General features: G+C 37.2%; 1 protein-coding gene across 1 annotated transcript in view; it reads left to right on the forward strand.

The window, feature by feature from the left end:
* LOC124797882 (retinol-binding protein pinta-like) overlaps positions 1-12,292 on the forward strand; it is a 132,699-nt gene that overhangs the window by 61,927 nt on the left and 58,480 nt on the right. The window contains exon 5 of the mRNA XM_047260979.1: positions 8,203-8,313. Coding sequence (XP_047116935.1) covers positions 8,203-8,313 — 111 coding nt within the window. The remainder of the gene's footprint in view (positions 1-8,202; positions 8,314-12,292) is intronic.

The following is a 12,292-nucleotide window of genomic DNA, read 5'->3' on the forward strand; positions in this document are numbered from 1 at the left end:
GGGATGCTAACAATCGCTTACCTACCCTTCCTAGCATAAATCTCTCGTAGTGTTCTTAACGGATTTGTAAACTTTATAATCATCGTCATGAAGGTATCATCATAATCACTAGATCTACATCTACATAAATACTCCGCAAGCTACCGTATGGTGCGTCGTGGAGGGTACTCTTTACCACTAATAGTCATTTCCTTTACTGTTCCACTCGAAAATAGAGCAAGGGTAAAACGACTATCTATATGCCTCCGTATGAGCCCTAGTTTCTCGTATCTTATCTTCACGGTCCTTACGCGCTATGTATGTTGGCGGCAGTAGAATCGTTCGGCAGGCAGTTTCAAATGCCGGTTCTCTAAATTTTCCCAATATTATTTCTCAAGAACAACGTCACCTTCCCTCCAGGTATTCACATTTGAGTTCGTGAACAATCTACGTACCACTTACTATTAACTTACGTTTTTCCTTATTTAGAGCTAGCTGCTATTCATCACACCGACGGGAAATTTTGTCTAAGTCGTCTTGTATCTTCCTCATGTCACCCGACTTCGACATATTACTATACGGCATGACATCATCAGAAAAAAAACGCAGACTGCAGCCCACCCCGTCAGTCAAATCATTTATGTGTACAGAGAACAACAGGGGTCCTATCACACTTCCCTGGACCACTTCTGACGATGCCCTTGTCTCTGATGAACACTTTCCATTGAATACAAGATACTGGTTTCTATCAGTTAAGAACTCTGCGAGCCCCTAACATATGTGTGAACTTATTCCATACCCTCATACCTTTGTTAACAGCCTGCATTGCTTTTCGGAAATCTAGAAATATGGAATCGGGGAAACTGAGTTTCGTACAATAGATGCCTCGGAGAACCGTGCTGATTCATGGACATAAGCTTCGAAGTCTCAAGAATGGTTATTATATTCGAAGTAAGATAATGTTAAAGGGTTCTGCAAACAGAAGTTAGGGATATTTGTCTGTAATTTCATGAGTACATTCTTTTACCCTTTTTATATACTGGGGTCACCTGCGTTTTTCTTTTTTTTTTTTTTTTTTTTCAAGTCACTTGGGATTTTGTGTTGGACGAAAGATTCACGATAAATACAAGCTAGGTAAGGGGCCAATGCCATAGAATATTCTCTGTAAAACAGAACTGGGATTCCATCTGCACCTGGTGCTTTCAAATGTCTAAGTTGTTTCTCTACGCCAGGTATGCTTATCTCTATGTCGTCCATACGGGAGTCTGTACGATGGTCAAATGACGGCAAGTTTGTACGATCTTCCGGTGTGATCGATTTCTTGAACGTGAAATTTAAAACTTCGAATTTCGTTTTGCTGTCTTCAGCTGCCTGAGTGGAAGCCTTGGACCCGCTTAGTGACTTTCGGTAAGAGCATTCCTGCCTCTATACTGACACTTTCAATAAGGTCGGGCCTGTTTGTAGCTACAAGGCCTAAAATATTTCTATTACCTGTGGGCTGTAGAACTAGTCGCTCGAAGGTACTTCAGAAAACTGTCTCTCTGCACCATCTAGAGTGACTCCATGGACGTCGCAGGCTAGCCGTAGTAGATCAAAGTCACCTCCATCTAACACTGCGTGATCTGCATCTACCTGCATTACTAAGCGCAGGCTTCCTTCGAATGCCTCTACAACTGAAACGGCAGAACCTGGTGGCCAGTAAAAACGACCGATAATTACCGTTAGTTCAGCTACGGCTGCTACATGTTTCCAGATAACTTCACAATCAGACTCAATTACCCCCTCATAAGCACGTTTTTGTCAGCTGTAATCAACGCTCTCCCTGCTATTGTACGTAATCTGTCTGTTCGAGATACATTCATTGTCCGGTAAACATTTCGGAGCGTACTACAGCGGATTTCAGTCATCTGTCTGTTCTGAGAACAATTTGAACCTGACGACTTTCCTGGAGGGCAGACAATTTTGGAACTTTTTTATGGTTACTTCGACTATGCACTGTTAAAATTGTGACAGCCAAAACGTCTTTACTTCGTACGAGGCCTCACTTCCCTCTCTGCACATTGAGTGTCGAGCTTTCGTAGGAGCACTTCAATCTACTGCAGAGCCTAGGAGAAACGCCATGATCACAAGTAACCTGGTACCCATGTAGTTGATTCTTATGCTTAGAGTACCCCTGCCCTATCTAGCGGAGTCCTGCAGTCCCCCCTAATGCAGGTCTGGAAATCTACTGAAGAGACCATCACAAAACTGATGGAATCTTTGGTTGAGACCTTTCTCTTGGCTCCAGACCACACGATCACGGTCAATTCTGGGAACAATGAGCTCTGCTTGGGCCCTACAAGCGATTCCATCACTCTTGACCACTTGAACCAGCCACCCATGGGAACTGAGGACGGGGGGGGGGGGGGGGGGGGATGCTCTCATAACCCAAGCGACAGGCATCCTCGGTGGCGACATGAGCCACAAACTGAAGATAACTACAAACTGCACCCCTCTTAGCTGCAGGCAGGGGCCCTTCCGCAACCCGGATCAGGTTCCCAGGCAGACATACCGAGCATACATTGGACTTCTTTCAGACGCGCTACGCTAATTGCCTAAGGGGCTCCATAACGCGCCAAACACTTGTGCCTTAGATAGGTAACAAAGCCCTTCTCCTGTTTCTCTGCTGGGAACCTGCTAAAGAGTGAAATGACTAGACCAGGCCCCCATCCACCACATTGCCTGTCCCTCCTAAAATTATTATTGTTCAGTACGGTTGTCTTTGGCTACTTTGTGAATTTTAGATTCCATATTTTGGAGAACTGCGTTTACATTAATAGCTGTATTATTATATTTAGTAGTTTACATTTAACGAGAGCCTTGGTACTGTGGTTTGCAATCGGTAATATTGCTGCTGTCTCCAAAAGCTTGTTTCTGTACATAATCTCCAGTAAGCCTACTCCAAGTGAAGTTAACAAAAAAAATGTGCGTGAAATCTTATGTGACATAACTGCCAAGGTCATCAGTCCCTAGGCTTACACACTTCTTAAACTAAGTTATCCTAAGGAAAAACACACGCACCCATGCCCGAGGGAGGACCTCCGCCGGGACCACCCGCACAGTACATGACTGCAGCGCCTTAGACCGCTTTTCTCTTAAATCCCATTACGTTTTTTTTTTCTTTAATTCTCATTTTGTTCGTTTTCTTTCGTTGTATCTGCTCTGGGCGGACGTCGAGAGACACCCATTTCAGTTCGTTGTTGATCCATTAACTCAGTTTCTTTTTTATTACAGAGGGCAACTAGCCCTCTGACCGAACACGATGAGCTACCGTGCTGGCGCCACTCAGCTAATTCCGCGCGGCTGTAGTTAACATGTTTGATGGACAGTTTAAAATAAAAATTACATTGTGACACTTGACATGGACATTGTGTGTACTGTCGTACTCTTCGTCCTACCTAAAATGCTTTGTCCTCAAGTTTGTTTGGCACAGGATACGTGAACTGCTCTCCTCCAGTAAATGGCTGTACACCCAATTTAGACTGCCATTTGTTTGTGTGCTTGCTAACTTTGCTCACTACTTTAGCCAACCGGATTGTTTTGGCATCTCGCTGTGGTTAGGCCTAAGAACAGAATGTCAGCTACCTGATTGGGACGTTATTATTAGCCAAACTGTTTAGTAACAGTTCAGATGTGGAATTCGAATGGTAAGCACTTAATCTGAGGAATCGAATCAAAACAGCTTTGAACCATGTAAATTTCCAATTGTCATTTTATTTGAGCAACCAGTTTCAGCGCTACATTACGCAATCTTCAGGACCCTTGACCAACGTGTAGGAAGAAGCCCACCTCTGGTCCAGTCACTGACAGGTATCCGTAGATGCTCGACACATTGAACACTTCGATCATTATTTGCCGACCGAGGTCGATCAGATGGCGTGAAGATAGGGTAATGTGGAGCCGAAATTGGTTGCTAAAATAAGATAACAAATGTAAATATAGACGGCAAAAGGTGTTTTGATTTGGGTCTTTTTTATTGAACAACCAAGGTCTCGCCACCATCTGAATAAAGATGGACTCACAGAGAGTTAATTTGAGACTCCATAGTTCTGTACTAGGCACCAGTTATGACATGTGTGTGTGTGTGTGTGTGTGTGTGTGTGTGTGTGTGTGTGTGTGTTTTTCTGATGGAGTCACTTTGTGTAGTTCAGTTGAAGCTTGCATATTTTTCGCCATTGAAATAGTGATCTGTAGGAATTACTCACGTTTTTAGAACAGTTTGGAAGTGTAAATGTTTGATTTGAGGTTCCCTTGTGCCCTAATCAGTTATGGTATACAGATCGAACGATGGACACTCACATGAGCTACTTAACATATAATTAGCTCAGTAGTGCCAAGTCACTCCAGTACTGACAAAATCTTCAGTGTCGCTAGTGGTGGTCAAAACGTGTGTGTATGCATTTGTGTGTGTGTGTGTGTGCGTGAGGGAGAGAGAGAAAGGTAGGGAGAGAAAGATGAGTAAAGCCAATTGATGCAATTGACTTAAAACCTGGGATCTTTTTGGCATGGAAATACGGTAGAGTTGCAATAGATGTATAAATATTTGATATGAGGGTCCATTGTGCTATTCTGTATCTATGGTACGGACATCAAACGATGGGCATTCACAAGTGCTGGTCAACCTGCAGCTGGATAAGTAGTGCCGAGTTACATCATTACTGGCAATATTTTCAAGTATTTTTCATAAATAATCCAATAACTTCGAATATGACGCCAATTTATGCATTACTCAGGTGAAGATTATGCATTGTTGACATAGAAATACTGCAGTATTGTCGATATTTTTACATGTTTTTGAACATTACACAAATTTCAGATCGATGGAAGACTTTAGGCTGCTAGCATAAGTGAGCTAGTGCCAGCATGACGAACTAACAATATATTCCAAATAACTTTAAAACACTATATAGTACTTGAACATGTAGAACACAAAATATAGACAAGTGCTGCCCAATACACAATCTCATGTCTAACAATAGCAAGAACTAGAAAATGGCGGGAATTGCATATGGTCTTCTCACGTGCACTCCTTTGTATGATTCAGTCGGTAGACCGAAGTACTTACCACAACACATGGTACGTTCCTGTACACACTATCGTCCAGGTAGAACACTCTCGCATAATGTGCACAAGTGAACCTCCAATGTGGCTCAGAACTTCTGGTAGCTGCAGTGAAACCTTGATAAGGCTTCTGGATGAAATAGATAACTATCGCTAATTCTCACTTCCATCGTGTTATCTGCATATGACCCAAAATAATACCTGTTTCTATCATTTATTGAACTGAATTTGATGTATGAAGAAAGTGAACCATGTCAGCTTTCCAGTAAAAGAACCTTTTTTAATGCTAAATTGGAAGTCTGTTTCTCTACTATTTCTTCAACAAAGTAAATAATCACAAAAATGACAGAAGCTAGGTTATAACCTTGGAAGATCAAAAACAGCACTTAACAATATTTAATGGAATTTTTTCGCCATGGTTGTTTTAACTGTTTTCTTAATTATGCACCTTAAGATGTTTTGGCTCAAAGCCATTACCATAATCACATTAAAACTCGCATGCCCACAGTAGAGCTACATGTGGGAATTTGACGAGCGAAAGTGTATCAGCAATCTTTAAATGTAGCTCTCGTAAAGGTTTAAGACAAAACGATTTATGTATACAATTAAAAAATAAGAAGTGATCAAGATGGAAAATTACATTATCTACCAACAGTGATTGTGGACCGTTTTTATGATTTTGTGTCATTTACATCCACTTATAGTCTAAATATGAAGTATACACTGAGATGCTCTAATACTGAAAAACACGTTAAGACTCAACACTAGGGCCTACCAGGAGTGACAACAGTCTTAAGTACACACACACCTTTTTTACATGGAAGAAATGACCCGTTTCTGCCATGTACAATTTTTATGCAGCACAAAAATTTTTGACTTCTGCACACTTGGAGTAATTGAGACTGGCGAACTGAGGGGTAAAGGTTATTGAGACCCACCAGAACTGATGCCATCTGTGGCAGAAAACAGAACTGTGGACCAGTAGCTTCCCTAAGCAGTTAGTAGGCTCGCTATTAGATAATGTATTATTCTACATGATTATTAATATCATTCAGTGGCTATTCATATCATTCAGTAGCTATTGTTTGCTGCTGATCTATCTTAACGTTTAAATACGGATCTTAATAAGATCAAGATTATCAAGATGGCTTCGAGATATTAATTAGTCAGAAGTCGAAACTCTTTGAGTTTATTATTGAAGTGTAATGAGTACACACTTTCGGGAATTCTCCAAACTGGACAACTATAACTTATTGGTACTCTGTGAATACACTAGCAGTAACATTAGGTCAAACTCTAAACATAGCTGAACACATTTACAACTAGCAAGAAGGCGTAAGTGCTCCATGTATAGCAAAAATGAACTTCTGGAAGCACTGGTCATTCAGTAGTTACTTACAGTGACGACATACTGCAAAGGTTTTGTCAGGAAAGATGACAGTATTTCTGGAATAAAATAGATGCCAGCATATCCTATATCTGTGACATTTTCCATTTTGATCGTACACTTATTTTCACTATATAGATAGAGTGGTAGCTTCATCCATCCTTGTACATGGCACTGAAATCTTGTCATCCAAAACAGGTCATGATATGATTTTCTGTGCAAGTAAATACACTATCTTGCTCAGAGGCAACCTTCCTCTCACTGTATCTAACACCAGATTCATGTTTCAACCTCTGAAGTCAGCTAATTAATGGCCTCTTTAAATAACTATAATTTCCTTTTGTAAACTGTAGTTACTCGTAATCCAGCGCCCCTGACTATAAGACAGCGTATATACATTTAAATTTCTTACAACTCATTATTATCACTTCCATCATTTTTGCATTAATATTATCAACAGTTATTATAGCTAATACTATTATCATTACCTATATAGTTGTTACTCAGTTGCTATTGTTTCTAATACCTTTACTTATAACACTAGAAGTGGAATTACAATAGTTATTTCGCCATTGTTTGTATCTAAACCTGGTCCCAAGCCTATACCCAGTGTCAAATACCATTTAGATGGTGACAAATATTGAACTATTTGAAAAAAAAAGTGAATTAGTTACAAACTATGGCATGTATACACTTTATTCAACACGTAAACGTCACTACCGATATTCGGACTTATGTTATTACATGTTTGATATGCCAGCCATTAATGGTGATGATGTGCCACAGACGAATAGCGAAATACTGCATGACCCGCTGAAGTGTCGGAAAATCGGTGCTGTCTATGACCTCTTGAATGGTAGTTTTCAGCTCAGCTAAGGTTTTGGGCCTATTTCTATGCATTTTGTCTTAAATATTGTCCCACGAAAAGGAGGGCGTGTGTTGAAATCCAGAGAATATGGCGGCCAATCGAAGCCCATGCCAGTGGCCTCTGGGTACCCCAGAGCCTGAATGCAATCCTTGAAGTGCTTCTCCAGGATAACAAACCCTCTTCTGCTTTGATCGGGTCGAGCTCCATCTTGCATGAACCACATCTTGTCAAAATAAGGGTCACTTTGGATAATGGGGGGGGGGGGAAATCACCTTCCAAAACCATCACATAAAATTCGACAGTCTGCTGGCCAAGTATCATCGATTATTCTGTGACTAGACATTGCACACCACACAGTCACCCGTTGAGGGTGAAGAGACTACTCAATCATGAAATGCGCCAATTTGGCTTATTGACGAACCCAACTAAATTAAACAGGGGCTTCCTCGCTAAACCAAATCATCTATGCGCATAATAATTCCCATCATGCCCCACAGCCAACTCTGCAGTTCGAATGTCCTAGTGCAAACCATTCAGAAGGTATAACTATTTTATTTAATACAGTATACACTCTTGGTGTACACTGATAATTATCTATAACAGTGCAATATATAGCAATTCAGGAAGAAATATTGAAAAACATCCACATGTTTTGCCACTACTGTAAAGTCTGTTGGCTGAATAGTTGAAACTGTCCATCGTGAGTTGTTTTTAAGATTTATACTTGTGTTACTGCAATTTTTTAATGTTTCATTTCCTTCTATCCCTTGTATCTTAACATCTGTCAAATGTGAGTAAACATACAGATTACTGCAATATTCAACAATGTTGACATAACTCAACTATCTAATGGTTCTATTCTTTCCAGACTGCCTATTGCCGGAGCTTGAAAGCATTACATTTGATAAATGCTGACAAACTAGTCGATTTGGCAATGAAAATATTGAAGGCAGCTCTCTCCGAAAAGTTGCAGAAGAGGGTAAGAAAAGATTCATTTTGTTATGTATTTCTCTTAGTACTATAACTGAGGGAAAATCATATAATAGGAGTAGAATATTTCAGTAGGTTCTGGCTCACTATCCATTTTCTAACTCACTCACTTGTTTCACTTTCTCATTGGCTAGAAAATGAAAACTTATCCAGAACCTACAGAAATATCCTAATACAATCCACTTTTCGGGTCTATCTTGCTTAATTTCATTTAAATTTCTTAGAGCACTTAATAAAGATGAATATTTTTTCGTATCATATTCACCAATTTTCAAAATAATTGTTATTTTCATATAAAATGGTAACATAGGAAATTAAAATTTAGTAGTTTTTGTAAAAATTTTCGTAATTCTTTCTTCTTGAGCTGTGATAAGATTTTTATGATCTGTTGCTTGATATATGACTTATTTACAGTTCTATCACATTCACAAGTAACTTTAATTTCCTGATGTCTCGATATACATTCTTTACAATTTTTTTTAATTCATTAACATTCTTCTTCTCTAGACAGTTAGCATACGGATTTAGCTGTTTGGTATTGTCCATTTAAAGATTATAAAATTTAATAGGAAAAAACTAAATTCATTCTCAAAAACTGCGAAGCAGCCACCACATTGTCATTCTGTGGACTCCTCTGACCCTATGTACACAGTGCTACATGAAGACTGACTTGTGTCTTAACAGAAACGCTGCATTTATTTGGGCTGTTATTAAGTACATAGGTGAAGGTGTTGATGGTTTTTGTCAAATGGCTAGCTCTCCTCCAACCACTGATACTTCAACGACTTGGTGAGATAATGGTCAAAATCCTTCAGTCTACATACTTGGTTTAGAGGAATGCAGAGTGAAGTAGCTCTAAGATTGCATATAAAGTTGATATTCGATTGACAAAGTGCTACTTTCATCAGTTTATTTCGTATGAATAGTTTGTTATGAAACTATATGGAGTTACGTCAGTGTCTGATTTGATTAGTGTAACTCGTTTAAAATCGAGATATGCGTCACATGAATTGAGAAAATTATTTAGAGGGTTAATATACCACATTGCCTGTGGAAAAACCTCGTTCCTTCAAGTTTTCAAGAATATATTCTGTAGTTTAACATGTCCGACTAATGAAGAGTCAAGTAACTGATTTTGACCCTACATATCTAAGAATTACAATTACAAACACCTTGAATCAGAATGAACACATACAAAATGATGTGGGAAGGATAAATAATGACTGTGTTTTATTCAGAGGACACTTAGAGAATGTAACAGATCTACTAAACAGACTGTAATGGGATCCTTTTCAGATAGGGTTGACAGAGTACATCGAAAAACTTCAAAGAAGGGCTACACATTTTGTATTATCATGAAGTAAGGGACAGAGTGTCACTGAAATGATACAGGATTTGCAATGGACATCATTAAAACAAAGGCTTTTCTCACGAAATTCCAATCACAAACTTTCTCCTCTTAATGCGAAAATATTTTGTTGACGCCGACCTACACACTGGGAAACGATCAGACTTTACATGGAAAGACAGAGACGTTCTTTCTATGCATGCACAATACAAAACTGGAATAATAGAGAATTGTGAAGGTGGTTCGATGACCCCTCTGCCAGGCACTTAAATGTGATTTGTAAAATATCCATGCAGATGTAGTTGTAGATGCAGATTTTTGCGATTTGTCTGAAATGTAACAAACACAAAACATAGCATACCATATTCAACTAAGTTATAGCAATTTGTGAAATCTAGTTCGAAATTTTTCTTGTCAGTCAATTCTGCATTTTATACAGTTTGTACTTCATAAAGATTATTGGTTGACAGTTATATTATTGCTCCAGGATTGTCCAATCGGAATAAAATTAACCATTTGTATGTTTATTCAAAAGGGTTAGATCAACAAAAAACAAGAATTTATAAAAAGGTGCGAAAAATTGAAGATAAGCAAATGAAAAAATTACTACTCTTATTGGAAAAAATGAAGAAATTATTCCATTAGATCAGTGTCAAAATAATTCAGTTATTGTATTTGATGATAGCATTCTTTAAAATCAAGATGTGTTTACAGAATATTTTAATAGAGGAAGATATAAAGGACTAGATTGTTATCATTCAGTTCCAAATTATCCAAAAATACCAAAAGAAATAGTCACAGTTAACTGTAATTTTTGAAGATTTTCAGAGAACATGACAAATTTAAATCCTGTTTTTCATGAGTTTGTTGTTGGTGATTTAAATTTTGATGATTTTAGAGGAATTTGTAGCTAATGTTGGAATAACCAATTTAGAATTTTTACAATAGATGTGATTGGAAAAACGAATGAAGGTAAGTTCAGTAATAAAATACAGAATTTCAAATAACATAAACCTTAAACAAGAATGTTGAACATAAATATAATTCCTTAAAATGTTTAATTAATGTTTCTTCATCTCTAATAAATGTTTGCAAAATACCACATAGACATTGATAAAAAGCTAAACCAAATAAAAAGAAATCTGAAGAATAGAAAGAATAATTCAAGATCTTGAAGAAACAACTGCAAACAAAATATGAAAAATATAAAAAAGAAAATGAATCAGTTATTGACACTCTTGAACAAGTTAAACAAGGAATGGAAGGATTAGGTGACAATGTTTTGAAAACTATTGAAGAAAACAGAGAAGTTGAATAACTGTTGGTTCCTTATCATCAACATCCTCATTTAGAGTAATCTGGGGATTTATCACCAATTACAAAAATACAAGATTGTCTAATGATTTTCCTGGTAAGTGTGACTACACATTTAGTGAATCACACATTCAAGCTGCATTGAAATCATATAAAGAAGAGAAACTAGGTGCTGTTAAAAATATAAAAGAGGATGCTCTTAAAAATATAAAAAGGGATGAGTCAAAAAAAGTAATGATAGTGAAAAAACGTTTGGGTATATTAATCGTAGTGGAGATCCAAATATTGCATTAAAACTAGTTGATAGATTTAATTTTGATGGACATTTTGCTGCAGATTTCTATGTCAATTAATTAAAAACTGGTGGAAAGTAATACAGATGCACAGATGATCTAATGATTGTTTTAACTAAAAAACAATTTACTATAGGAGATATGGGTGAAAAATTTGATTCTTTTGATTTATCAAACTATGCTGTCACATTCTACCCTTCTGGAGCCTTATATTCTGAGAATAACTCAAATAAAATTACAAATCTAGTAGAGATAAAAATACAATAAACTGATACAAGAATTTGTAGATGTCTATATTCCAAAAGTGTATTAAAAATCACCAGATCCAGAATATTCAGATGCAAAAACGAGTTAAAAATATACAGAAAAACCATTCAAATATATTTGGATGCATCATAATGGAGATTTTCTCGATAGAGTAACAGTAATTCGTGTTGAAGTATCAGTTAAAAAATTAAAATTAACATAACCAAAAAGTTTGGTTAGCACAGATGTTAACAAAAAAATTTAATGATTTCATAATCGATAATCCAAAAATAATTTCATATTTGATGTGATTTTTAAATAATTTATCATATACGCTTTGGAAAAGTGGAAAACATGGTAAAGGATTAGTAAACCCAGCTTTTAAATAATTTACCAATGCCAGAGGCGTATCAACCAGGATTTACATACAGTGGGCCATTTACAAAGCTTGAAGAAAGACTATCACATGGTGATACAGGAATAAGTAAATTAGATGAAGCTTGTAAAAAACGTAAACTTCAACATTATGGTTTAGAACCTAGATATCGAGCTGAAAAAGTACTTCAATAAGCTACCAAAGAAAGTAATTACAGTTCAGATGCAAGTTCGAAAGAGGAAATTGCAGCTACTGCAGTTAGAGGAAGAATTTATGGAAAACTAAAATTAGGTATGGGAATTGTACTAGATGACAATGGTTGGGAATTATAAAATTAATATTTGTTTCTTTTGGTAAAATGTATTGCATTTAAATGAATGTGATGAATGTG

The sequence above is a fragment of the Schistocerca piceifrons genome, chromosome 5 (assembly GCF_021461385.2).
Source record: "Schistocerca piceifrons isolate TAMUIC-IGC-003096 chromosome 5, iqSchPice1.1, whole genome shotgun sequence".
NCBI lineage: Eukaryota > Metazoa > Arthropoda > Insecta > Orthoptera > Acrididae > Schistocerca > Schistocerca piceifrons.